The following is a 27,950-nucleotide window of genomic DNA, read 5'->3' as shown; positions in this document are numbered from 1 at the left end:
AAGTGAACATTTGTGCGGGCCCCCTGATTGGCTGAGCTCATTTCAAACTGTAAATCCCGCGGACGGATGTTGTGTCGCGATAGGTTTCCTTCCTTCTTCGTGAGCTGTCGGCCTCTTCCGGTTACATGACACAAAAAAAGAGACACGGAAAACACAAGGAAAATAACATTCCTCGGCGAGAGCAGCGGAAACTTGAACCCCGCGGAGTTCATTGTTGATGAGGATTAATTCCCGAGGCGACGCCATTAAAAGCCAAGGAGAAGCCATCGGCGGCGGGGCGACGCAGCGAGAGAGCCCGGAGATCAGGACTTTATTGTTCTTCGCCGCTCGCTCGCTCGCTCCCTCCAGCTGAGCTATTTCTGTATTTGCCCTGCGCTACGTAGCCGAGCGGGCTAACGTCGGATGCCAACGCGGTGTGTTTTTCCCCCCCCCCAGCTCTCAGTTGAGTAACAGCGAGCGGCTCTGACGGTAGAAACGGCGCGGCTAATCCGTTCAGTTCGCAGCTGGACCTCGGTGCTCCTCCTCGGCTAGGTCGGACGACTGCTCAGGTTGGGGCGAGAATGGCAACGTCGGCTCTGTACGCCTGCACGAAGTGTAATCAGCGGTACCCCTTCGAGGAGCTGTCGCAAGGCCAGCAGCTTTGCAAGGTTGGAGAGCATGAGAGGGAGGACGACCCAAACAATCACGACCTTAGGAGTGTAGTTGTGTGCGGGTGTTTGGTTATGGCCACCTTGGAGAGATTTAGCAAGGGCTCAGATTATGTAACAACTTGGAAAACATCCACATGAACGTAATGTTCCTTTTATTGTAGAGTTATATCGGTGTTACCACACCCTGACCTGCTAAAACATTTGTTATACGGGTCACTTAGTGTACATATTTTTCAGACGTGTTGCTCCTGTGGTGCTGCTGCTTGTATGGTGAGAATTAAAGGCCTTTTAAGTCACATTTAAGCCTTTATATAATTTCCACATGCCCTTAATTAGCTTCTACAAATTAATGTGTTTCAGATTTTTCTTAAATGTCCCACAATCACCTCTGGATTAACTGCTCTTAAAGTTTTTAACTGAATTAAGTCATTAATTGCCTGCCATAATGTCTTTATAATGTTGAAGGATACCAACTTAAAACAAGTAAACAATTTCTCCTGTTATAATGAGTCACAAAAGGAAAAAGGGAGGGGAAAATGAACCGTGTATACAGGTAAAATATTGGCATTCCCTGTAAAGATGTTAAATAAAATAAAACTTTAAAAGGATATTTTATTGTGCATTAGCAGAATCTCACTTTTTAAAAAGTTAAATTAAAAACTCATTGCCTCCTTGCAATTCTCTAAAATGGGAAAAACAAGAGAGCATGTCATTCAACTGAAGTTGACTTGTCGATCTGGATTAATAAATAAGAAAATAGATGCAGTAAAGAATCTATGAGGCATTCTCCATCAGATTGGAAATATAAATGCATCTCAACATAAAAAATCTGAATTTTAAGGCGTTTTACACATTTTTATACCAAGTGTGCCAATAACTGGGGGCTTCTGTACTTAATTTTTTTTTTCTTTTGCAGGAGTGTCGTATTGCACACCCAATAGTGAAGTGTACATACTGCAGATCTGAGTTTCAGCAGGAGAGGTGAGAAGGGCTCCACTATTTTCTATTACCTCTTATTTGGGATGTTTTTTTGTTTTTTTTTGTGGAATCAAACCCCGTTTGTTCCTCTACAGTAAAACAAATACAATTTGCAAGAAATGTGCCCAGAACGTCAAACAGTTCGGAACGGTGAGTAGTAGAATCTTCCAAATCTGTTTTAATGCAAAGTTGACCTGAGCTTGCGTTATATTCTCGCACTAGTTCTCCAAACCGTCAGTCTTTTGAAATAGACCTCGCATATTGAAATTACTTGTGACTGTTTCGTGTCCATATCCTGTTTTCAAAAGTTTTTCTTCATCTGTTTTTGCAGCCCAAACCCTGCCAGTACTGTAACATTATTGCAGCTTTCATCGGGACAAAATGCCAGCGGTGTACTAACTCGGAGAAGAAATATGGACCCCCACAGACCTGCGAACAGTGCAAGCAGCAGTGCGCTTTCGACCGCAAGGAGGAAGGCAGAAGAAAGGTGAAAACTAGAGCGATGTCCAGTCTGAGTTTGCGGCACGTACGTTATGGGCGGAGTCTCACCACCTACTCTCTCTTGCTTGTGCTACAGGTGGACGGCAAGCTGCTGTGCTGGCTCTGCACTCTGTCCTACCGCCGCGTCCTGCAGAAGACTAAAGAACAGAGGAAAGGCTTCAGCTCCTCCAACTCCTCATCCCTGAATGAGAAAGACCACCACTCCAGATCGCATCACCATCATCATCACCACCACCAGCACAGACACAGCGGCTCCCACCACAAGTATGTCTGCCACAGGTTGTCACTTCTAGTCAGTAGAGATTCACCAATCTGAACTTTGTGTCCAGTTCTCGTACATGTTTTTACCTGCAAGATTTCGATTGTGTGTGATTCTGATTTCTCCCCAAGAATGGAAACATAGGAAAAAATAAGAATAGCATTAAAAAAAAGTATTTTCTGGTCTTTCTTCAGTAATTATCAAGACCAGAGTCGATGTTGCACCACTTGTTTGAGAGAGTGTGGACTTGAAAACAGATTTACCAGTATTTTAAAATAAACACGATGAGTACACAGATGACAAAACACGATGAGACAAAATCAAAACTATAAGGCAGTAATTGATATTACGTTAGCGATTAGCGTGGCTAGCCTTCCAATCCCTGTGTGTATTTGCTAGAGAATGTAGATCTTTACCTTAACTATGATGCATTTCCAAAATCGGCATGTCTTCATGGCAGATGTTGAAAACTTCAAATGAAAAAGTAGAGCACCTTTGCTGTAGAGACGTCCTGTTATCTGCTTTACATTTTTATTTTTTACTTCACTTTCAACCTGAATTAATGGCAGAAAGTTTTTCTTTTACATCGTTTTTTACATATCTGTGCTTCACTTTAAGACATCTCACCAGTACTGAAAATGGCTAACTTTCAGCCATCGTCAGTATTCTTGTCTGAAAATCATTCTTTTACTATAGTTGGAGTAAAAAGTTTATACCATGAAGTACAATTTGCTAAGTTTACCCATCTTTCACAGACTGAGTGGGAGCTTGAGTCCTGAGCAGGAGCCTGGACTGTGGAAGCAGAGGTACAGCAACTTCAAGTTCGTTAAGTTGCACAACAGCGATTAAAATTATGTTTAAATATTCACAGTTCAGTTTTCCTCTTTGCTTTGCTTTTGCAGCCATAAATCGTCTTCAATCCAGAAGGAGACTCCAAAGAAGAAACCAAAACTGGAGCTGAAGCCATCCAATGGGGACAGGTAGCCCCGGCGTGTCACTTAAGCTCAACTTTATAGCTGCATTATATTTGTCTCACATGTTCAGGAGCTTTTTTTTTTTTCTTCATTATTTGTTTGCTTGTTCATCCCAACAGTAGTTCAATCACCCAGTCCATGGACTCTGGTGGAACAGACAACTTCATTCTCATCAGCCAGCTGAAAGAGGAAGTTATGTCACTAAAGAGGCTTCTTCAGCAGAGGGATCAGACCATTCTGGAGAAGGATCGAAAGGCGAGTCGTCTTCCATAGATGAACTCCAGCACTAATTATTCAATCAAAGCTCTGAGTTTCTGCTTTTTTTTCCTTTTTTTTAATCTGCTAATTAAATGTTGCATTTTTTCCCTGTAGCTCACAGAGCTTAAAGCAGACTTTCAGTACCAGGAGTCAAATATGAGAGTTAAGATGAACCAAATGGAGAAATCACACAAAGAGGCCATGGAGCAACAGCAGGTGGGGTAGTTGGTGTACGACCGTGCTCTGAAATGGTTTGATCTTAAGCTGTTGTTTTGGTTATTTTTAGCGTATCCTAGCTAGGTTTTGGGAAGCTTCAAGGCTATACATGTTTCAAGAAAACTTGGAACATGGTTTTTAGGAACTGAACTCAGATCTCAGTACAGTTATCAACTTGCTGTTGTACAAGATTTTTAAGCTTTGCATCTCAAATCCACATGTGCAACAAAGGGGTTCACATTTTCAACATTGTGTTGCCCTTTATGCTCACACTTTGCCATTTGTCTAACTTTTGCTTTGTTTTTTGTCATTTTATCATAGAATATAGGCATTAACAGTTCAAAAGTTCAACGATACTTTATTAGTTTTTATAAAGAAACATTTTTTTCTTGTGAGGGAGTGATGTTTACACTAAATCAGACTTGGAGGGGAGGAAGAGGTGAAGAAATGTAGTTTGAAATGCTTCTCATTTCGATATCAAAAGGATAATATAAGTCTTATTACTGTCACTAACTATTACATTGCATTATTTAATACAACCTGAAAATTCAAATGTTGTTAGGGTTGGACGCAGTGATCAGGTTTTAATTTTCCATTAAAATTTTACCAGACAAAACGCAAAAAAAGTTTAGCTTCTTGATGGAGGTAGAATTAAATTCAGCAAAACACTAAGGAAGTAGAAAATTATCCAGATTCCCAAACTTTGACAGATTTATGGAAAGGAAATGAATGGAAAAATAGCCTATAGTTGTTACTACTTTATTTGTGTCTTTATCAGCACCGACTTGTATATGTGTTGCGATACATCGTTAAATTATTGTTGACAGTATGTGGTTACATCTTTTATGAATACAATGAGGAGACCAATTATCAGTTTGTTCTTGTAATTGAATTTGCACATCATATCTTAGAAATGGCCATTATGTTTGGTTATTGAGAAGTGGAGAGAAATATATCCACTCTGATTTCACTGTTTGTGTCTTTCCACAGTCCAAGAACAGGGAGCTGATGAAACAAGTGGCCGCCCTCTCAAAGGGCAAAAAGTTTGACCGGACTGGAAGCTCACTGCTGTTGCCCTAACAATAGGCCGGTCAGCGGCTAACGACGAAGAGCGGCTTCATTCTCGTAACACTGTGAGAGTCTCCCTCCTGTGTTTCCTCATTGCCATCTACTTGATTGCTTCCGACGATGCTGAAGCCAGAAGCCATGCTGTAAAAGGAAACCAGCTGTTACATTCAAGAAACCAACCTCTAAAAAGCAGCGTATTTTAGGTGTGTCGTGGCAAAATTGCCTCGAGGGCTTCAACTTTAGATGGCGTGGAGGATGAAGCCCTTGTTTCTAACACTGTCGGGCCAAAACAAAGCAAGCTTGGTGTGCTAATGTGGAGAGCATTCTGGTGACTGATTTTATGGATGTCATGCATTTATTTATTCAGCTGTATTTCTTAGCGGTTTTTTTATTATTATTTCCTCACACCATACTGGGACAATAGCCCACATTCTGGGGGTTTCTTCAATAGCAATCATCAGTTATATTTTTCTAAGTGGATGCAAGATGAGCTCTCATTAACAGAAATTATGTGAAACTTTACAATGTATGCAAATGCCGACTGGGCTACCATCAAACAGCAGAGAAATCCCTGGACCGATTAAGAAAAACAACCAGTGAGCACTCTGAATGGCTGTCTGAGGCCTTTTGGCCTCCCATTTTCTCACTGTGTGACAGCTGTAGTGCTTTACTGGTCCTCTGTACTGGAACGGTTGTACACTGCATGATTTTACTGCCAGAGACCAGAATGATGTTGTGGCGAGACTTCTTTCTCCTCCTTCTTTTAATTACGTTTTTTTAAGGATAACTTTTAAATGTATTTCTGGGCTCAGCCATTGTATTTAAACCATTGCTTCTATCTGTTTTAGTGAGTACATTATGTGTATAGTATGGCCAGTTGAAATACACTTGTCTGTAGAAAATGCTTTTTAAAGGAACACACCTATCACCCTACATTACTGGGTTGGTTTCATACTGTGGCGTTCAGGATCACTTTTGTACTTTTTTTCAAAACTCAAGTGTTTAAAACTATTAAACTGGCTAAACTGTTGCTGTGTGCTTGTTTTCTTGACCATTAGCTAGCTAACTTCATATTAGCTGTCTAACTTCATAGCTAATATGAAGCTATCCAATGACAGATGGATATATAACAGTCGTTTTTTTTAATGATTTGTACAAATATACCTGGCATTTCAAACGATTTAGAGGTGTACAGATATTTGCACCACTAAAATGTATGTAAAACAAATTAGGTTGAAGGATTTTTGGTGACATTACTCAAAACCTCTAAAAACTCTGTTAACCATGCTTCACATACGACATGACAAATATGTGATATCATTTGGGAAGGAGACGTGTTCCGTGACCCAGAGATGAACATCTCTGTCACTGAGCTAGTCCTCCACCGACACGGGCTGTAAGGCCACTCAGAGAGGCAGAAGCCATTTCTCGAAAATCAACGTAAGACTGATTGCAGAAGATTAAAATTTGGCCACAAATGGACAATGTCTCCAGGAATACCATCAACCTAGTTGCAAAGTGGCATGAGAACGAAAAAGAAGCTGCTTTGGGGTGGACGTCACATACCAAAATGGCCCACAAACCAGACTCAAATACACAATTTCTGACAGGCGAAATGGGTCGAGTCCATCAAACATTTTTATTTATTTATTTATTTTTACTTTATTGATCATATTCTTTACTTCAGTATTTTACTCTTTGTGTTTCAACAGAAATTTCAACAGAAGTTTCAACAAATTTCCGAGTAGCCCGTAAACGCGTCACGCTGTTCTTCCGGGTCGCGGTGGGGTTTCCGCTCGTTTACGGATAGCTTCACTGTGTTGCACAAATAAAAACAAAACTTCGTATCTAATCGGGTTGTGTCGCGGTTTTGTTAAATACATTAACATTATTTATCATAGCCTGGCCAATTTAACCTAGGCACGGAGGGAAACATGCATAGTAACATAGCTTTTAGCTTACGTATTGCAGCTTTTTGAGTTTAACCGTCGTTAGCTAAACCTTTTAGCGCTTAGCTGCCTGTGTTAGCATGCAGTGAAAATACCAAAACAAAACATACACAGTCTCAAGAAGAACCAGAGAAGGTAAGTACAACATAATTCCCTTCACTAAATACAGTACCGGTCTTGTAACTTGAACACTAACGTGTAAAACATAGTCATTGTTGCATAGCTTACGTTCCTTCGGTTTAGCTGTGTACCTGACAGAGTTTGAGGATGAATAGCGTGTTTATAATGTAATTTATTCTTATTGCAGGATGTCTGATTCAGACAGCGATGAAGACCAAGACCGACCCTTTTCCCTCACTGGCTTCCTGTTTGGAAACATCAATGAAGATGGCCAGTTAGAGGGAGACAGTGTTCTGGACAATGTGAGCCTTTTCAAGACTTTTTGTTACAATATTATACTCTGTACGTGAGTATATTGCCAGTTTTTAGGGAATATTTGTCTCTGATTTGCTTATTGTCATGCTCCAGGAGTCCAAGAAGCATCTTGCTGGTTTGGGGACGTTGGGTCTGGGCTCTCTCATCACCGAGATCACGGCCAATGAGAGCGAGAATAAGGAGGAAAACAGAGAATCTGTAAGCGTGGATTCAGAGGGTGAGTATGAATGATGGTAGCGCTTGGCAAGACTATGACCAGCAACCAGATGTGATATATTGACCATATATTTTTGTATCTCCTATTGCAGGTTGGGTGAAAAGCACAGACGATGCAGTGGACTACTCTGACATCAGTGAGGTTGCTGAGGATGAGACTAAAAAGTACCACCAGGCAATGGGGTCTTTGCAGCCCAGCAGGAAAACAGGTGATTATCTTAAGCCTCAATCGTATCAGTTTCAGCTCCATTTTTGTACCCTTAGATTCTATTTCTATTTTCTGCCTGTAAACAAACAGTGTCACAACGCTATGCTCAATGGTTGTTATTTTTTCTGTCATCACAGATTGTTGTGGAATTATGGAGATAAGTAATCACAGCTGTGCTCAGATCCCATGTAATTTAATGTAATTGCATATCACCTCATGAAAACTCTTAAGTTACACCCTATTCTGCAGTATTTAACTTGTAAAATATGTTATAAGTTAATCCTAAATCTTGATTTAGGATTGTGTTTCAACAGACATTCTGCTCTGACATGTCATTTATTGGCATCAAAAACCAAATTTCCTTATAATATACCAAGGTTAAAATATGAAAAGCGATTTTACTTTGTTAGTTGTTGCGGCGGTACGATACCCTTATTGTTTGTTTTCTTAACCTTATCTTTTACTCTCTATTTTTTGGTGTGTTACCGCGTCTTTAAATTCCTTCCTCCTAGATGATGAGGATGATTATGATGCCGACTGTGAGGATATTGACTCAAAGCTTATGCCTCCTCCACCACCGCCTAGTCTTCCTACTCCAGCTAAGAAAGAAGAATCGCCCGCCGGTACAAATGGTAAAAAGAAATTATAAAATATATTTTTAAGGGCTGTCTGTAAAAAAAACAAACAACAACTTGTGCTTGTATTAAAGTTGGATTACTACTTTACTCCAACTTTAATTTTCCTCTGTATTGGCAGTTGGGGAAGAGGGCGATGGCATCATCTTGCCCTCCATTATTGCACCATCCTCCACTGCCGATAAGGTAGATTTCAGCAGCTCTTCAGACTCTGAGTCGGAGACGGAACGGCCCTGCCAGGGTTCAGGAGTTCTAGGGCCTCCGGACAGTCTCACCCTTCCTCTTGCGGGGATCATGCAGAAGGATGCTGCCAAGGCGTTACCAAGTGTCACACAGCTCTTTCCAGAGTTTAAGCCCGGCAAGGTAAATCCGTTTTTCAAACATAAAATAAATCTGATGCTGTTTGAGAGTCATTTTTTAACTAAATTGAAATGAAACACGTAGTCTAAGAGGTTTTTTTATTTTTTTATTTTTGTCAGGTTCTTAGGTTTTTACGGCTGTTCGGTCCTGGTAAGAACATGCCTTCAGTTTGGAGGAGTGCCCGCAGGAAGAAGAAGCGGAAACACAGAGACCCTCAGCCGGGGACTCCTCCGCCAGAGGAAGACACCTCAGAACCAAGTCAGGAGAAAAAGTCTGGATGGATTTATGAGTACGCACTCCCTCCACCCCCAGAACAGTGTCTCTCTGACGATGAGGTAAAGCTTTCGATTTACAAGGTCTTGTAGTTTATTCTTAGTTTTCGAATGCTTTTATGAGTTTTAAAGTTATTTTAAGGATTGAAAAAATTTTTTTTTATGTTTCCAGAGTTATTTTGTATCTTAAAGGATAAAAATCAGAATTAAACTGTCTAAGAATTATTCTTAACTTGTTTTAAATTCCAATTGCATCAGTTGTTTTTGATTTGCCACATTAAGTCAGATCCAGCAGAAAGATGCACACTCATTGAAAAATAAAGAAAGATCCATTTCACTGTGATTTGTCACTTCTTTCTAGTTTAAAACATGTTTTTCACATGTTTTCTACGCGCTGTTAGATAACCATGATGGCTCCAGTGGAATCAAAGTTCTCGCAGACATCCGGGGACGCGGACAAAGAGACAGAGTCTCGACCTAGAGTAGCAGAATGGAGATACGGTCCGGCCCAGCTCTGGTACGACATGCTGGGAGTACCTGAGGACGGAAGCAACTTCAACTACGGGTTCAAACTCAAAGAAGATCAGCCCAATGAGGCTGAAGAGCAAGATATGCCCAAAGAAGTAACAGAACCTCCTGAAGAGGTTTGTTTCCACAGACGAGGATTACATTTATTCGACTAGTGGTGACTCTCCATTTTATATTTCTTCAGGTTCTGAAGGAAGACGACAACATGGATGTAGATGACGATGGTGGCGATGGAGATAAAGTGAGGCGAATTCTGGAGAACGAACTTTTCCTAATGGTCACTCAGCTCCAGTGGGAGGACGATATCATCTGGAACGGAGAAGATGTAAAACACAAGGGAACCAAGACTCAGAGAGCCAGCTTGGCAGGATGGCTCCCCTCCAGCATGACCCGAAATGCTAACGCTTATAATGCCCAGCAGGGTGCGAGTTGACGCCTGGATAATATGCACAAATAAACCTCGTAATGTTACAAAAAAGTAGCTTTGTTGCTGCAAATCTCTCAACACCAGGTTCCATGAAAAGGGAATAAAAGCATAAACTTTATGATCCTTCAGGTCTGACCCGAAGCAATTCCCAGCTGGTCCCACCGATACCTCTGCCTATTCCAAAAGCTTCCTCGATCTCTGGCTCGAAGCGGGAAAAAAGCAGCCACGACAATCAAGGTGTTCTTTTAGTTTTCTCTGCACAGTTATTTTGTCAAATAGTTTCCACTTTAATGTTTATTGTTTATTTTTGTTTCTTTGCAGCCTCTCTAGAAGAAGACTGTTCGTGGTTTTCCATTTTCCCCATTGACAATGAGGAGCTGGTGTACGGCCGCTGGGAAGACAACATCATCTGGAACGACCAGGAGATGGATCACTTTCTCATGCCGCCGGTCCTTACACTGGATCCCAATGATGAGAATATAATACTAGGTGAATTAGAAACCGTAACCTCACCGATCTCAATTTCTGTGAAACATGTTTAACTTCAGCTGGATATTTACTGAGCTCCTGTGTCTTCTAGAAATTCCCGATGAAAAGGAGGAGGCAACGTCTCATTCGCCGTCAAAGGAGAATAAGAAGGAGACGGCAATCAAGAAGAGTCGGATTCTGTTGGGGAAGACCGGCGTGATTAAAGACGAGCCACAACAGGTATATCAGTCCATCAAAGCAGACAGAAATTCTACAACCTTCAATGACTTTATTTGCCATACAACATATTTTCAGAACAGATGGGACTATACATATTCATGGTTATCAGTGTTGGATTTAAGGAAAAACAGTAGTTAACCCTATAAGTGAGCATTAGCTGGCTTTTTTCTATGCTGTGTTAATTTGGACCTGCTTGTGGAAGATGACATATTTATACTGAATACGTTTTTTCACACTTCATGTGACGTCACATCAAACTTCCTTATAGTTTTGGGGACTTTTATGAACCAGAATGGAACAAGTACATGGTTTTCAATATCTTTTATAAACATCTGAAAAGTGTTGAGTTTATTTCCATTTATCTCCTTTTTACGCTAAATTCCAGTGTAATTAATTGCCCTCAGAAGTTGCCTATTCAGTGAATAGACAAGCTGTGCGTAATTTAATTCAAATTGAAAGAAAATTATGAAACTCTGAAGGAGCTACAGAGATCCCTGGCTCAGTCAGCACTAAATAAATCTGATCTCTGTGGAGGAATAGCAAGAAGAAGTCATGTTTGTTGTTTTTACATGTCATGTAGGAGAAGGTGCTCAATGATAAAAATTAAAATAATAATAAATAAAAAAAACGCTTTGGCTTATATGCAAAATGCTATTTTTTATATCTTATTATCATTAAGATATAAACACACAACTTAGCCTTCTTTATGGATCACTGAAGATCATCAGTGGATGCGGCTTCTATTAGCAGGACCAACAGGACATAGCATTCACCTGAGCTATATGCATGTTGTGTTCTTTTTTTTTTTCTGTTCAGACTTTTGTTAAAGTTTTGTTAAGAAAAAAAAAGAACATTTGTAGTTGTAACATGACATTTTTTAAAGATTTTTTTAAATCACAGAACATGTCCCAACCTGAAGTTAAAGATCCCTGGAACCTCTCCAACGATGAGTTCTACTATCCCAAACAGCAAGGCCTGAGAGGAACGTTTGGTGGCAACATTATTCAGGTAGCTAACAGAGACCAGACGGATCAAATGGGTTTATACCATATGTTGCCAAATCTTTCTTTGTTTGTTTCTTTTTTTTTATGAGTTCTTTCTCTGTCCTGCACAGCACTCCATTCCAGCACTTGAGCTGAGGCAGCCCTTCTTCCCCACTCACATGGGTCCAATGAAGCTTCGGCAGTTCCATCGACCGACCCTGAAGAAATACTCTTTTGGAGCTTTAGCGCAGCCGGGTCCGCACGCTGTTCAGCCGCTGCTCAAACACATCAAGAAGAAAGCCAAGGTAAAGAAAGCCCCGCTTAAGACAAACGCGAATTTATCCTTTTGTCTTACATGAAGCTAATTTATTATTACACCTCTGTGAGTCGGCAGGTCTCTGGGATCATTCAGCAGATTAGTAAACACAGATGGAACAGGAATGAATAAAAACACAAACCAGAGAGAAATACAATTCAGCAGCTCCCCCTCACTGTCTTCTGCAGGGACTTATACAACGAGGCTGTGTTGTGTTAGCTGTTGTTTTTCTTTTTGTTAACAACACGATGCATATACTGTGCGTTGGGGAATAGATGCGAGAGCAGGAGCGGCAGGCGGCAGGCGGCGGAGACATGTTCTTCATGCGAACGCCGCAGGACTTGACCGGTAAAGACGGGGATCTGATCCTGGCGGAGTACAGCGAGGAATACCCACCTCTCATCATGCAGGTTGGCATGGCGAGCAAGATCAAAAACTACTACAAAAGGGTGAGTAGTTTCTTTGTTTTCAGCTGTGACTTTACGTCCGTTCGTACTTGGTCATTGTATAAATGTGTTTGTAAATGCAACATTCCTGTGTCCTGCAGAAACCCGGAAAGGATCCAGGAGCGCCTGACTGTAAATATGGAGAAACAGTTTATTGCCATACCTCCCCTTTCCTTGGTTCTCTTCATCCTGGTCAGCTTCTTCAGGTCTGCATCCCCACGTTTTTGATTATATATAAACAATTAGATAAAATCTCTCTGACCTCTGGCACACGGTGATTTTCTCGTTTTCCTAAAGGCGTTTGAAAACAACCTCTTCCGTGCTCCAATCTACCTGCACAAGATGCCAGAGACGGATTTTCTCGTCATACGAACTCGACACGGCTACTACATCAGGGAGCTCGTGGACATTTTTGTCGTCGGTCAGGAGTGCCCGTTGTTTGAGGTTCCTGGTCCAAATTCTAAACGTGCCAATACTCACATCAGAGACTTCCTGCAGGTTGGTGCATTCATCTCGTCGCGGCGCATTGACCTCACCTCTTTATGTTGCTAAAGGTCATCTGCGCTCCCTGCAGGTTTTCATTTACCGCTTGTTCTGGAAGAGCAAAGACCGTCCTCGGAGAATCCGCATGGAGGATATAAAGAAAGCTTTTCCCTCACACTCAGAGAGCAGCATCAGGAAGCGGCTCAAGCTCTGCGCTGACTTCAAGCGTACAGGTAACACACACACGCGCACACACACACGGACTGAATTTGGGAGGAAAAGCTTTAGACGTTCACACATGGCTTCTAGTGTTGATCAGAAATGGTAGCAAGAGACAGGGATTGTTTTTACTTAGCTGTTCATTTGGCTGTCTTTTCATCTCTTTCTAGTTGTGTTGTGTGTTTTTTTTGCTTGTTTTTTTTTTTTTTTTTTTTTTTTCAAAATCTTGATATCTGGAGATATCTGTCGTATATTCATAGCGTACCGTCATTTATACTTTAAAAATTGACCGAGATAATGGACTGAGAGCTCTAGAAGGCCTAGAAGTGGAGACAAGTCTGGAATTTAGTTGGAAAGCTAGTGAAAAGATTGTGAGATTTGTCTTTGCCTATAACACTGTGTCCTGAGATCAGGGGAACATTACCAGTACAGGAAAACTCCAAGTGTCTTGTCTTCGTGTCAGGAATGGACTCAAACTGGTGGGTGCTGAAGCCTGACTTCAGGTTGCCCACTGAAGAAGAAATCAGAGCCATGGTTTCTCCAGAGCAGTGCTGCGCTTACTACAGCATGCTGGTTGCGGAGCAGAGGCTTAAGGTAATAATGGTTATCTCATCTTGGGGGGAAAAAAATAAAACCGAACAAAAGCAAATGTTATATTGTGTTTAACTTTGTGTTTTCCATCCATTGCAGGATGCTGGGTATGGTGAGAAGTCTTTCTTTGCTCCAGAAGAGGAGAACGAAGAGGATTTTCAAATGAAGATCGATGACGAGGTGCTTGATGACGTGAACAATGTTTGAGACGAGAGGAAGCAAAGCGTCGTTTTCGCACTAACTCTGTGTCATGGACCGCAGGTCCGGACGGCACCGTGGAACACAACCAGAGCCTTCATCTCCGCCATGAAGGGGAAGTGTCTGTTGGAGGTCACGGGAGTGGCAGATCCCACTGGCTGTGGAGAAGGTTTCTCATATGTGAAAGTGCCGAACAAGCCCACTCAACAAAAAGTCCGTTTTCTGAAGTAGATTCCTGTCATCCTGGTATCATTTTTTCCAGGTTTTCTGCCTTTTTTTCCATATATTTGTCTTTGTTTTTCATCAGGATGACAAAGAGCCACAGCCTGTAAAAAAGACTGTGACCGGAACGGACGCTGACCTGAGGAGACTCTCTCTGAAGAACGCCAAGCAGCTCCTTCGCAAATTTGGTGTGCCAGAGGAAGAGGTAAAAACCAAATAATGTCTGGTTTGTTGGCAGGTATTTACTCAAAACATACAGTTACTCATACAGAACTGGAACTGCTGAATGCCATATTCAGCTTTATACAACTATTCATCATGATGCTGCCACCATGCTGTTTTCTCTGGGAATGGTATTTTTGCTCCATTTTTCAGCAGTCCTTTTTGTTGCTCTTGTGTCAGATCAAGAAGCTTTCCCGTTGGGAGGTTATTGACGTGGTGAGGACCATGTCCACGGAGCAGGCACGTTCAGGCGAAGGCCCGATGAGCAAGTTCGCTCGAGGCTCTCGCTTCTCTGTCGCCGAACACCAGGAGCGCTACAAGGAGGAGTGTCAGAGGATCTTTGACTTGCAGAACAAGTGGGGCTTATTTCGTAGCATCATATTTATTACCCTGAAATCACCCTGTGCAAGTTTTTAGTTTTCTTTTTATTATTATTATTATTATTATTTTCACCCCTCGATGGCAGAGTGTTGGAGTCCACAGAGGTGTTGTCCACAGACACAGACAGCAGTTCAGCTGAAGATAGCGACTTTGAGGAGATGGGTAAGAACATTGAGAACATGCTGCAGAATAAGAAGACCAGCTCACAGCTTTCCCGCGAGAGGGAGGAGCAGGAAAGGAAGGAACTGCAGAGGATGCTGATGGGCGAGGAGAGCGATCGTGACAACAAGGGACGCAAGGAGCGCCGCAAAGGCTTGTGTAAGCAAACGAGCGTTTCAGCTGTACAAGAACACGTTCTACCTGCTGAAACGCGTGTCTCCACCTTCTCATGTGACCATCCTTCCCTTTATAGCCAGTGCCTTGTCCACCAGCTCCCACAAAGACGACGACACGTCCTCCGTCACCAGCCTGAACTCGTCGGCTACGGGGCGACGACTCAAAATCTATCGCACCTTCAGGGACGAGGACGGCAAAGAATACGTGCGCTGCGAGACGGTTCGTAAAGCGTCCGTCATCGACGCCTACACCCGGATCAGAACCACCAAGGACGATGAGTTCATGTGAGTTTTGGCTTTCGATCCCAGAGTTTTAGGTCCGTTTAGGAGGAGATGGATCCCTCACACCTTCATTGTGTCTTTGTTTTGCGGGTGTGTTGTTTCAGACGAAAGTTTGCCCTCTTCGATGAGCAGCACAGAGAGGAGATGAGGAAGGAGCGCCGGCGTATTCAAGAGCAGCTCAGGAGGCTGAAGAGAAACCAAGAGAAAGACAAGATCAAAGGACCTCCGGAGAAGAAGTCCAAGAAGGTCAAGGAGAGACCAGACCTCAAGGTAAAAGTAAGCTTGCTGACTCAGTTTTATAGACATTTTCTTTCCCTTTTACAAGCTCACTTTGAGTTTATATAGTTTAAATTTGTAGCATATACTGATCACGTAGATTATTATCGTGTTCCTTAATGTTTGCTTCTGGGTTTTTTTCTAGCTGAAGTGCGGCGCGTGTGGAGCCATTGGACACATGAGAACCAACAAATTCTGCCCGCTGTACTACCAAACCAACGCCCCACCCTCCAACCCGGTCGCCATGACGGAAGAGCAGGAGGAGGAGCTGGAAAAGACTGTGATCCACAACGACAACGAGGAACTCATCAAGGTGGAGGGCACTAAGATTGTACTGGGCAAGCAGCTCATTGAAAGGTACCAGATCGTTGTTTATTTAATTTCTAATCTATTCTCATAATATATATGCTTTATATATTATGTTTTATCCTCTTTGATACATGTGAGCTGCTGCTGCTTCTTTAACAGTGCCGATGAGGTGCGCAGAAAGTCTTTGGTGCTCAAGTTTCCCAAGCAGCAACTACCACCAAAGAAGAAGAGACGCGTTGGCAGCGCCGTCCATTGTGATTACCTCAATGTGAGCACGATTATCAAACATTCAGTCCACACCTAGGACTGACCAAAACTAACCCATTGTTATAAAAGAATCAAATCAATAAATTAAAACTAAATAATTTAAAGGTTAACTTCCAGAGAGGAAAGTGATACACAAATAGGTATAAGGGTTAAAAGACCACAAAATATGCAAGTGAAACACAGTGCGAAATGTGATTAAACTAATTTTTATTAACTTTGCTACTAATTGCAATCTAACCACTCTTCAGGCCAACAGAGGCTCTATAAAAACCGAAATTGTAAAGTTTATGAAAAACTGTCACTGTAAACTTTTGACCATGAGTCTGTAGACGAGTTAAAAGAAAGGTTTTGGTCAAAAATGGCCCCAAAGCAGTGGAGTTAAAACGTTTTGCACACCGAGTTGAAGTTGTCAAGTTTAAAGTTCCCGTTAGCTACAGTTCTTTTTATTGTTTTTTGTTTTAACTTAAAAAAATATTTATTCCAAAGTTTTGTACCTGCTCAAGAATAATGTAAATACGATATGTTGATTAAACAATCAAAAGAAGTAATATTTTTGTAAAAATAAGCCATTTTTAAACAGGAATGTCCTGTTAAAACATATCTTGTATTTTTGGAGTTTATCAATTTCTCAATGAAAAATTTTCATTCTACTCATTCGACAAAACATGATATATGGTTCATGCGATGTTTATTTCGCGAGGATAAATATACTGACGTCTACTTTTGAAGTAATCGCGGGATATTTGTGAACGTGCACAGTGTACTATGAGGTTAAAATAAAAAAACAAACCAAAAAGCAAAAAACTTTTGCTTTTTGGTTAAAGAAAAAGACACTGTGTTTAGTACGTATCATTTTCCTTTGAAACAAATTTTTAATTAGCTGCCTTCAATTTGCCTGTCCTGGCTGGCTAAGTTTGTACAAGTTTTGATTTCTTGTTATGAGCCAGACAAAACCCTTTGGCCTCTATGTGGATATTGTTGAAAGTTAAGTTTCCTGGTAATCAGATGCTCTGACGTGTTTTTGTGACTCTGTTTTTCTTCTTTTCTTTTAACAGAAACCACACAAGGCAATCCACCGCAGACGCACCGACCCCATGGTCACCCTGTCATCGGTGCTGGAGGGAATCATCAACGATATGCGGGATCACCCCAACGTAAGATCTCAGAAACATGCTCTAGTTTGGGTTTCTCCCAGCCCAGGCTCATCAAAACCATTCCTCTCTCTAAATCTAGACGTACCCCTTCCACACACCGGTCAACGCCAAGGTCGTCAAGGATTACTACAAGATAATCAATCGGCCCATGGACCTGCAGACGCTGAGGGAGAACGTGCGGAAGCGGATGTACCCGTCGAGGGAGGAGTTCCGGGAGGCCGTGGAGCTCATCGTCAAAAACAGCGCCACATACAACGGTGACTTTGGATTCAAAACTCTCTTCACGTGCCTTCGAATTTTCCCGTCAGTGTTCTGAGATTGATCTGTGTTTTTTTTTTTCCCACCAGGAGCGAAACATCCCATTACACAAGTGGCGCAGTCCATGCTTGACCTGTGTGATGCTAAGCTGAAAGAGGTGAGTTAGAACCAGAATATCTTTATAATATCATTAGTTTCAGCCATAACCATCACATTTCTGCCTGTGACGGCAGAAAGAGGATCGGCTGGTGAGGCTGGAGAAAGCGATCAACCCCCTTCTGGATGATGACGACCAGGTGGCGTTTTCCTTCATCCTGGACAACATTGTGACTCAGAAAATGATGGTGGTTCTTGATGTGAGTCTGCTCTGCTCTTTCTTACTAGAATCAATATACAGAGTGCTTGATCCGTGATAGAATTGATTCTCACTTGTTCCCTGCTCTCTCACTGTTTCCTTCAACAGTCGTGGCCGTTTCACCATCCTGTCAATAAAAAGTTTGTGCCGGATTATTATAAGGTTATTGTAAATCCTATGGATCTGGAGACTATCCGGAAGGTGAGACACTAACAAAAAGGCTGTAATTTAAAAAAAAGGTGTCAACATTATAAAGAAATCAGGCTGAGACGGCTAAAATCCTACTGTCTTTTTTTTTTTTTCGCTCTGCAGAACATCTCCAAGCATAAATACCAGAATCGGGAAATATTCCTTTCAGATGTCAGTCTCATCCACGCCAACAGCATCAAATACAATGGTGCTTGTTTGTTTGTTTTTTTTCTTGGTTTTTTTGACTTTGTGTAGAACAACATGTAACAGAATGTGCCTTTTGAACAGGTCCAGACAGTCCGTACACCAAGACTGCCCTGGAGATTGTAGATGTGTGCAAAGGAACCTTAGCAGAGGTATGTTTTATTTGTTATACATATTATCTCTGTGTATAAACCAGTGGTGATATCTTTTAGGGATCTTTTTAAGATCAAACACAAGAGTTGCAGGTTTTGTGTTGAATTGTGAATGAAGTGAGGATTAGCTTTACAACAGTAAGGATTCCCATACAGTCTGGAAAAGTCTGAATTTTAATGAAAACATATCGGATCCCTAAAACTTTATTCCCTATGTTAGTGTTTAAGTCTTTTCTGTGCATTTATTTATCCATTGAAACATGTCTTACATCAATCCATCCTTTTTTATTCACCCATCCACCAGTTCTCTTCTGTATTTTCTGTTTTTTGTTAAGTAAAAGGAATCATTTTTGTCACGTACAATGTGATTGAATCCCATTTTTGATTTTGTTTTTTTTTTTGTTTTTCTTGTCACACAAGTATCACTTTAGAGGAAGTTGAAATTTGATTTTAACTCTGACATTTTTGTTTTCTCGAAATGGTTGACACTAGAGGGTGGAAGTTTTACTGAAATAACGTTTCATGTCTTTTCAGTACGATGAGCACCTGACCCAGCTGGAGAAGGACATCTCTACAGCCAAGGAGGCAGCTCTGGACGCAGCAGACTTGGAGAGCCTGGACCCAATGACACCCGGGCCGTACACCCCGCAGGTAAGCGCGTCCGCAGCCCGGTTAGGTTGCCGGCATAGAGGATAGAAGTGTACATAGTTGTACATGTAGTAGATTCCTTGCTACATCGTTCACTGTTATTCCTGCCCTTTTTTTTTCTGACTTCTTTGCTCTACTAGCGCTCCCCTCCAGATTGTGACGTTGTATTTGGTTTCTTCACCACAGTGTCTCCTTTTTTTTTTCCCTCCCCCACTTTCCAACGTGTTTCCTGTGCTTCACTCCTGCCTTCATTTCCTTTCTCTTTGTTTGTGTATGCCACTGTGTGTGGTGTTGGCCAGCCTGCTGATCTGTTTGACAGCGTGGCTTCAGGGAGTCTACCCAGAGAGCCCAGCAGCCTTTTCTCTGAGGGACCTCTGTTGGTTGCTCCAGAGAAGAGAGGGGGGCAGGTATGGAGGGAGACACATGCCACCTCTCCTCAGACTTTCCTCAGAGCATCGGGCAATTTATTTTACCTACTTGCCAAAAAAGTTGTCCAGTACAAAGCCTTTTTTAATATAAAATGCTTTCATTTCAGCAAAGCTGGTCTGTTTGTGATTATTTTTGTTTCATTCTGGCTCTCAGGGACGGCACATGAGGAGACCAGGAGAGGAGGACTCAGATGTGGACATCGAGGGCTTCGAGGAGGAAGATGATGGGAAACCCAAGACTCCTGCTCCTGTAAGAAACATCAATTACTTATATGTGAAAATGAAAAGATGGGGATTAATCTTGTTGAAACAAAACTTATTTAGTAGTTGATTAATTTTAAGTGGAGTATACAGACTAAAAAAAAAGGCAAATTACTGAAAGGACAACATACTCAAAGGTGTAAAAAAGCCTAAAATGTACTATATATATATATATATATATATATTCTGCATGAAAGATTTTTAAAAATCTGTCTGTAACTATGTTCTACCAAAAACTTCTCAAGTGGCATAGATTTAGCTTCAGTTGTTTCAAATTCTGCAAAAATATAAAAATAGGTCAATCTTTTTAAGAACCTTTTGCTATCTAATTAATAATCCAAAAAATAATCACAGATCAGCTCCTATACTGTATTGATGTTAAGTCAAGCAGAAAGGGCTGAAATGTTTTTTAGCTCCAGACGTACCCTCTGCTACAAATCATCAATCATCTTATGTTATTTTCTAGAAAATAAGATGTTTTTCTTATTAAAAAAAGAACCAAATTATTTGTCTATTAGCATCTTTCAATGTATTTCTAATATTGTATATAAAAAAATCTTAAAATAAAAAAAACGTCAGAATGCGCCAATTTTTTTTTGTCCAGCTGTCAGGATAATTAATAACGTAATCAGTCGCTAATATAATCATTAGTTGTGTTGTTATTCTTGAAATCTTAATTTTATATTTTACACTTTCATTTCTTTGTCTGCTTTCCAGGCAGAGGACGCCGATGGAGATCTGGAGGACGAAGACGATGAAGAGATGTTGCTGCCGCCTCGCAGGCGGCTGCACGACGATGACGAGCGAGGACACGGGCGGTCGAACCACCCGGCTCAGTCCAGTGTGCTGTACCAGGATCTGCTCATGTCTGATGGAGAGGATGATGCCAGCGACGAAGAAGGGGACAACCCGTTCTCTGGTGAGTTCATCAGAAACTCTGTCAAAAGTACTTGAACTGGACTGGATTTTATCAAGGAGTATCCAATGCACTCCACACTTTTGAGATATAAATATATTTTTGTAATTGTCCTTTTTCTTAGCATTTGAATATATTTGCAAGGCGCTGTGTTTTAACTCTTCCCACAGCTTATATTCTTTGCCTTTCTACAGTTGCATCTTAAATTTAGGATTTCATTTGTGATCTTAAAGTTTCCCTGCCTGTGTGTTGATTTGTTGTGTTTCCCTGCCTGTGTGTTGCGTTTCCCTGCTTGTATGTTTATGTGTTGCGTTTATCTGCCTGTGTGTTTATGTGTTGCGTTTATCTGCTTGTGTGTTGATGTGTTACTTTTCCATGCAGGCATTCAGCTATCAGAAAGCGGCAGCGACTCTGAGAGGGAGGTGGATATCCGACCCGCGCCTCCGCGGAGAGCTCAGGATACGGCCCGCATGGGCATGGAGCAGGATGAGAGCATGATGTCGTATGAAGGGGTTGGTAATGAACACATGGAAGACAGCAACATCAGGTAAAACAATAAATAGATGTCTTTTCTCACATTTCTCACTTTTGAAAGCTTCATACAAAAGAAAGTCATTTTAAATGTTTGCGTTTTGCTCTCCCTTTCGTTTCTCTCAGCTACGGCAGCTACGAGGAGACGGAGAGTCGCAGTCAAATGCAGCCGTCCAGCATGGGAAACGGCGAAGAGTACGGCATCAGCGAGGAGGAGGAGGAAGACGAGGAAGATGAAGCGCGGAGAAGAGGCCCAGCTGTCCTGTCCCAAGCCCAGCTCAGCGAAGACGAAGACAGCGAGGAGTTCCGATCCATCGGAGGAGACAGTGACATGGACTCTGATAATTAGTCGAATTTCATTTTCCTGACTGGACTTTATCAACTTCAACATTGTTGGAATTCCAATTTCAAAACAGAGAAATCAGATTTCTCAGGTAAATACTGTATGTACAAACATTTTGTAAATGGTGATCGCCGCTACTGTGGAAACTTCGAGAGCAGAGCATTGTAAATTATAGCTTGTTCCTTTTTATGTAAACTGAATAATATCCATCATGGTGGATTCCAACATGGAGGTGTGAGCTCAGTTGTTTTTTTTTTTACTGTTTTAACTCAGTTAAGTATGCAACAATTGTTGGCTGTTTCTAGGCTACCATCAAAGTAAAAGAATACTGAAGAACTATAAAAATGTCTACAAATGCTGTCAAAAATAAAACTTCAGTTCCCCATTAGTTACAAGTTTGTTTGATGAAATATTTGATGAAATGTTCTCACCTACAGCCAGTTTCTCGGATAAGTCCCAGGTATTCGATTACTTTAAAACAACAAAAAAGGTTGGAACTATATGAAAACAAACTAAAACTACAATTTTTTTTTTGTTTGTTTTTCTGGGAACTCTAAAGAATTCTTTTCAGTTCTTTTTAAATTTACTTAATGGATGTTTTGTCCAGCTGAAGTAAGTGTGTCGTTTGGAGATCATTTGTAGAAAACCATAGATTCTCCAATTCAGGCCTTGAACAGCAGATGGCGCTTCAAGAACAAGCCAAATGTGATCCTTACTATTTGTCTCCACTGAAATAGAAGTTAAAGGAACTGACTGGTAGAAATGTTATTTATGAATAAAAGTGAGTCAACAAGCTTCAATGAAAAAGAAAAAAAGATCCCTCTCCCTCTGACCTGCAGCATGTAGACTAAATCTGAAGGACATCCTCTTTAAATGCTAACTTGCTCTTGGCCTCTGTTTCCGGCTGCTGACACTTCCTTTCACACATTATTTACTTGTATGACTTCTTCTTTGGCATGATGATGGTAAATTGCACACTTCCTGTTGCAATCATTCCTCTCACAGCAGACCGTTCCGTTGTCAGTCGCCCTGAAGAGAAGTGTCACTGCACTTCCACTTTCATACCAACCTTCAATCTACACAAATAGATTTGTGTAGATTGTATTTTAATCACTCGTGTTGCAGATTATAGCTTGTCAGGTCTATGTGTCTTATCAGGTTCAGCATATGAGCAAAGTTTATCAAATAAGCGTAATGTTACGTTCAGAGTTTGACCAATCAGAAACTTCATCTAAAGAAACCACATGATGATTTCACCTTGAGCAACATACAACATGTCATTGTGGCAAACAAATGTTGCCTTCGTCTGAGTTTTCTTCAGCAATACCTTTCCTATCCTAAGTTGCAGAGCTTACACCCTATGGTTGTCCTGTTAACAGATTATTTGAACAGAACAGACAAAAACTAGAAACAAAAAAATAAGACAATCATGCCAACTTTTATGCAATTGCACACAATTTGTTTGAGAAGATTGTCTATCTGGATTCTTTTATCACAGGTAGACAATAAAACATCTTGTGATTTCCTGCCATATTTTCCAATTTTTTACGTTGGTTTATATTTGTACTTTGCTCGAGTTCATAATTTAATCTATTCCATAGATCTACCCCGCACACTGACATACAAAAACTGATGGGTTACCATGAGCATCCTGGCTGCTTCTCTGATTAATACTCTCTGTTCAGCTTAGGCTGTTGGCCATGTCTTGGAGAATCAACAAACCTCTGTGAGAGGGTGAAAGTTTAGGATATTGGATCAATAGCTGTCCTGTAAACAGTTGGGATAAAAAAAAGCACACCACACTTTACAGATCTTTATTTTTAAAAACCATCACTTGCTTTCTACTTCCCAGCTATGCACTACCTTGTGTTAGTCACATAAAACACATTGAGGTTTGGAGTTGCGGTGTGACAAATGTGATAAAGTTTAAAACAGTACAAATACATTTTTAAGCCACTTTTAGTGTTCTTCCTCATTAGTTTGTCTAATGGGGATTTCCCAGTGAAATTTTTCACCTTTGAATGGATGAGGCATGCCTGCCCCAGGCCGCAGTGGACACCCTGTCTGGCGAGGCAAAAACTCGCCCACGAACAGACGGGTATCCCTTGGAAGGGTGAGCAATCCTGCTGGGACTGAGGGACTGGGACCTCTGCGGTCTTTTCACCGCCGTTATTCTGTCTGGGGATTCTCTCATCAAGCTGGCGACGTCGCTGGAGTTCAGATATGTGGCACGGCTTGACGCTGTTGTGGAAGATGGAACAACTGCGACGCAGGGTTAAGTGGTTAGATGTAATAAGAGACGTGAAAAAGATCAAAATTATTTCTGCAGTTTGTTGACAGTGTAGAATGATAGAAACCTGGGGGATGGTGGTTGCTGTGGCCAGCAGGTTGGCTGACATCAACCTCTAAGCTTCTGCTGTTCCTGACAGCCTGGAGAGAGCGCAGGCTTGTCTGCAGAGGTGACCTCATCCTGCCTGGCGATGCTGCAGACAGGAAAGGATCAGATTTACTACCACTTTTCACCCCTAGAATAAGCAGTAGAAAATCCTAACCATAACTAAAATAGAAAGTTCTGCAGATCAATATGAAAACATGGTTTAAAATCTGTAATAAATCTCTCCATAGCCAACTGCATGAGTTGTGCATTGTGGTACAATTTAGTTATGACTGTGTCAGTGTGTGTACCGTACCTTTATTCTGGGCAAGCCTCAGCAGCTTGAACTGGGTTACTTGCTGGTGAAGTTTGGTCAGTTTTGGGCTTTGGCCGCCCTGCTTAGCCGTTGGCGTTGGTAACTTGCAGCTGGAAGAGCCTGCAGCTGTCAGACCGGGCCTGCAGGCAGAGTCTGGAGCAGTGTTTTTATTTCTGGAACTGAAGTCACCAGCATGGTCAGCCTCGGTATTTAAAAATGAGGAAAACGCGTCTGAGTTTCTCCTCAAGGCAGCTGCAGCAGGCATGGAAATATAGTCCTGTCTTAAACCTGAAAAGTGAGAGCAACAAGTCTTATAGTCTGACCTTGTTTAGGCGCATAGGGTAAAATAATCTAGAAAAATCATGGATTACCAGCTGAAAGATAACTGAAATACATGCCACCAGGTCCCTTGTGTTCTTATACTCACTGTCTTCCTGTATTCTGGCCATTATGTGGACATCTGTTATATCCTGTAGTCTGTAGCCTGTGGTTATGAAGTCATCAGGGTGGGTCACCTTAGCATGATCTATGCAAAGTAAGAAATGGAAACCTTTTGGTGATAACTGTGCTAAAGTGTCAGATCTAGGCCGTAGGAAACGTATTCATTTCAAAAATGTTATTTAGAGTTCTTACTGTTAAATAGACATGTATTTTCTAACTTTTTACGTGACATTTTCATAAAAAGCTTCAAAACCACTGACTCGTATGTTGCATCATCTCTCTGCGGTAAGTCTGATCTTTTGAAATGCACGGTATCTCTGCCTTGTTATGCTTCACATCCCGCTAACACAACATGTTGAGGAGTTTTTATTAAAGTCCACTGCGCCATTTCCACAATATCATAGTAAATGTTTGACATACTGGAAGTTTGCGTAGGTCGACTTCCTTGTTTTCTGTCTACTTCCTTTTTGCCTTTTCTCTGTCAGGACAGAGTTTGTCTTTTTTGTTTGCTTTATCATTCTGCAGGGTTTTCTGCATATTTATTTAGAGTGTAATATGAACTCTTAAAGAATTCTGATGTGTTCTCCTAACTAGTGTTCATCTTGAAAATAATATACCCAACTATGTGCTTCTGTAGATCAGTAACCTGTCATACCAATGTGATTGATGTTCTCGATCTTATTATTATCATAGTTCAACTCTTTTGCAAAACTAGACCACCTTTGGACTATTTTCTGTAGAACCACCATAGCTGTGGAAGAAACATGTTGCAGTCCCGCCCACATTGTATCCTAAACTTGACCTTTTGACATATTGCTTAGTGCTTCTCTGAGTAAAAAAGTTTTGCGTTTCTGCAAATTGTCTAAAGAGAATATGCCAGCGCTTAACTGCAGATTTTACCTAAGCTGTCAGGGTCATTGAATGATGTGTTGACTGATGTTTTGTCCTGAGCGAAACCCAAGGAGACACTCTGGGAATGAGTGGAAACTGCTGCATGTCTGCAGAAGTAATATCTTGATCCTGGCGATGGTAGAAATAAAGCAAACCAATGACCATACCACATTTCTTTTAAACAGATGAACATTTGTAAGATCCTAAGTATGTGAGGCTGATTTCTAACTTGGATCCAGCTTGTTCATCAGCCCACGACGGGCAGCCTCCATCTCGGGGCTGGGGTTATCCAGAACGTGTCGACACCACCTGAGAGCAGACTCCTTCTCTTCGAACGACGGCCTATTCGGAGGCTCATATAACCTGTGAGAAAGAAAACGTGATCTATTTATATGCCTCGGACATTTTCTGCTCAGGGAGTTCAGGGTGATGCCGAGTGTTTGTTTTCTCCCACATCTACTCTAGCACAAAATCCAAAAGAGTCTAAAACAAGTAAATGAATGTTTGTGGTTGTAACTTGACAAAATGTAAGAAACTTTTGCAAATTTCACTGAAGTGTAAAACCAAACATTTTTACCATGCCTTCTAAAGTTTATAATTTAGACAAGATTGGTGTAAATACATAAATAACCACAAGGTCTGCTCAAGGAAACTCAATCCTAGCAGAACCTACCAGCTCTCTTCATCTCCTATGCTTTCCTCCATATCAAGGATCTCCACCACGTCCAAAGCAGACTGCTCTTCCTCTACGTCTCCGCCATTCCAGAGGTCTTTTTCACTGTCATAGTAGTATAAAGAGTTGTCCAAGTTACCCCAGGGTTGAGGTGAATTACACCCAGACTTCAGACTATCAAGTCTTAATCTAGCATCCATGGCAAATGATCTGCTGGTCCAGTTCTTGACTCTTGCTGGTTCAGAATCAGTCCAGAAGTTGCAGTATAGATGCGCCTGTTCGTCCAGCTGTGCATTGCTGCTTTTTACCTCGCCACTGATCGCAGGCCAGTTCGCTGTCGCACCAAGCTCTGCCTGGGTTTGACTGCACGAATATTCTCTCCAGCTGCTTTTCGTGTGGTCTTGATGCTCCATTTTCTGTGCAAAATCCTCAAACCTCCTTGTGGCTCCAAGTTCCCATCTGGGAACGTTGACAAAATCTTCAATTGCTCTCGTTAAAACAGCTCTTTAAAGATGGAAAATTCTGCTGGTTTTGTTCATCGCATACAGCAGCAGTCACATCTATTGACCCAGATTCATTGAGTGAGGTTGTTAAATGAGGGACTCAACAGATTGGATGGATTTAGAGAAGCATCACGAGCTTAAGTGGATTAGCACAGGTAGCTACTTAGAAAGAGCGACCCAGTCGGCATCACACTGTCATGGCTCATATTGACACTAAATTTAGGCAGCAGAAATAGCCAGTCACACACATCACCATGTTCCATGTCTTTATCTTTATGTTGTCTTCTCTCTGTTAAGTATTAAACTTGTTGTGGTTCTTGTGACATATCCTGTTGCATTCTGATCCCTGACGACCTCGATTGTCCAAAGACCATCGATAAGATTATGAAGTGCTACCATCAGAGACTCTCCACAAACAACAGAACCCTACAGTGGACAGTGACGGGAGCTGAGAAGGTCAAAACATTCATTTGACTTGGTTTGATTTGACAAAGGCCAGACTGAGAGGTGTGGTTTTTATCCACAGGCGGATAAGCAGACTTATTTACAGCTTTCCTTACTACCAAGTTAAACTCAAGATTCTTCTTCACTCACAAAGTGTGAAGAGCAAAACCTTCTTTGGTTTTGTGGTTAAACACCAGCTAAGAAAAAGTTAAGAAAAGAGTCCAGATGAATGTAGCGCCATGAAAATGATACATTTGTACACGTACATAACAGATGAAAGCAGCAGAAAAACATGTGCGACATAAGGTCTTTAATTTAGTACATATTCATTCCACCACATAAATCCTCAGAACGTAGGAGGAATAATATGTTGATGGAGGCGTGAAAAGGTGAAGGCCTTTTGAACCTTTGAATGCCCCAGGCGTGGCTCAGTGCGTAAACAAATGTGTATGTCGTAAAGGCGCAGAAGACAATGGTCTGCTTTTCCATGGCTCTGAAGATTAACACCTACGTCTGTTGACGTGTTAACCATGTCTCTCTTTATGTGGACATCATGAGATAGAAAAACACTTGTAAAAAAAACTTCTGAGTTTTGGTCTGAGCCAATAACTCTCAAAAACCTGACAAATATATTTTCCTCTGTGAGGACTGGTGACAAATATTTCCTCCTTTCTATAGAAAGAAAAGATGAAGTTGC

The 27,950-nt window shown here is 41.3% G+C and overlaps 3 protein-coding genes across 6 annotated transcripts; 2 read left to right on the top strand and 1 right to left on the bottom strand.

Annotated features, from left to right (window-relative positions):
* The first annotated feature begins 93 nt into the window (after window positions 1-93).
* fam76b (family with sequence similarity 76 member B) lies at window positions 94-5,934 on the top strand. Its single transcript, XM_028031088.1, has 10 exons — window positions 94-647; window positions 1,567-1,631; window positions 1,724-1,778; window positions 1,960-2,115; window positions 2,206-2,393; window positions 3,144-3,194; window positions 3,291-3,368; window positions 3,482-3,617; window positions 3,735-3,836; window positions 4,827-5,934. The coding sequence occupies exons 1-10, from the start codon at window positions 561-563 to the stop codon at window positions 4,914-4,916; spliced, it is 1,008 nt and encodes a 335-aa protein (XP_027886889.1). The 5' UTR covers window positions 94-560; the 3' UTR covers window positions 4,917-5,934.
* Window positions 5,935-6,671: 737 nt separating this feature from the next.
* Window positions 6,672-21,999, top strand: taf1 (TAF1 RNA polymerase II, TATA box binding protein (TBP)-associated factor). 4 transcript variants are annotated; one of them, XM_028031031.1, is made up of 41 exons: window positions 6,672-6,988; window positions 7,161-7,275; window positions 7,382-7,505; window positions 7,597-7,713; window positions 8,225-8,344; window positions 8,469-8,710; window positions 8,827-9,042; window positions 9,381-9,623; window positions 9,692-9,929; window positions 10,064-10,171; window positions 10,256-10,423; window positions 10,515-10,642; window positions 11,543-11,650; window positions 11,757-11,930; window positions 12,217-12,390; window positions 12,489-12,593; window positions 12,685-12,885; window positions 12,962-13,103; window positions 13,553-13,683; window positions 13,780-13,860; window positions 13,942-14,091; window positions 14,186-14,305; window positions 14,503-14,678; window positions 14,789-15,021; window positions 15,116-15,323; window positions 15,425-15,590; window positions 15,742-15,953; window positions 16,065-16,173; window positions 17,228-17,326; window positions 17,406-17,583; window positions 17,674-17,741; window positions 17,818-17,940; window positions 18,048-18,140; window positions 18,252-18,336; window positions 18,417-18,484; window positions 19,019-19,135; window positions 19,432-19,539; window positions 19,715-19,810; window positions 20,539-20,740; window positions 21,119-21,284; window positions 21,395-21,999. In XM_028031031.1, exons 2-41 carry the CDS (start codon window positions 7,162-7,164, stop codon window positions 21,615-21,617), a joined length of 5,934 nt encoding a protein of 1,977 aa, XP_027886832.1. In that variant the 5' UTR covers window positions 6,672-6,988; window position 7,161; the 3' UTR covers window positions 21,618-21,999. The 4 variants fall into 4 exon arrangements, with proteins under 4 accessions (XP_027886832.1, XP_027886831.1, XP_027886835.1 ...); XM_028031030.1 differs by having other exon boundaries at window positions 15,425-15,596; XM_028031034.1 differs by lacking the exon at window positions 19,432-19,539.
* On the bottom strand, window positions 21,829-27,910 carry LOC114152898 (SLAIN motif-containing protein-like). Its single transcript, XM_028031036.1, has 7 exons — window positions 26,307-27,910; window positions 25,863-25,996; window positions 25,643-25,762; window positions 24,729-24,827; window positions 24,302-24,589; window positions 23,969-24,094; window positions 21,829-23,873 (listed from the first exon to the last, which is right to left on the bottom strand). Exons 1-7 carry the CDS (start codon window positions 26,717-26,719, stop codon window positions 23,623-23,625), a joined length of 1,431 nt encoding a protein of 476 aa, XP_027886837.1. The 5' UTR covers window positions 26,720-27,910; the 3' UTR covers window positions 21,829-23,622.
* Between the last annotated feature and the right edge of the window lie 40 nt (window positions 27,911-27,950).

The sequence above is a fragment of the Xiphophorus couchianus genome, chromosome 11 (genome assembly GCF_001444195.1).
Source record: "Xiphophorus couchianus chromosome 11, X_couchianus-1.0, whole genome shotgun sequence".
Taxonomy (NCBI): domain Eukaryota; kingdom Metazoa; phylum Chordata; class Actinopteri; order Cyprinodontiformes; family Poeciliidae; genus Xiphophorus; species Xiphophorus couchianus.
The sequence above is the reverse complement of the archived record's forward strand: the minus strand, read 5'-3'. Positions and strand labels throughout refer to the sequence as shown.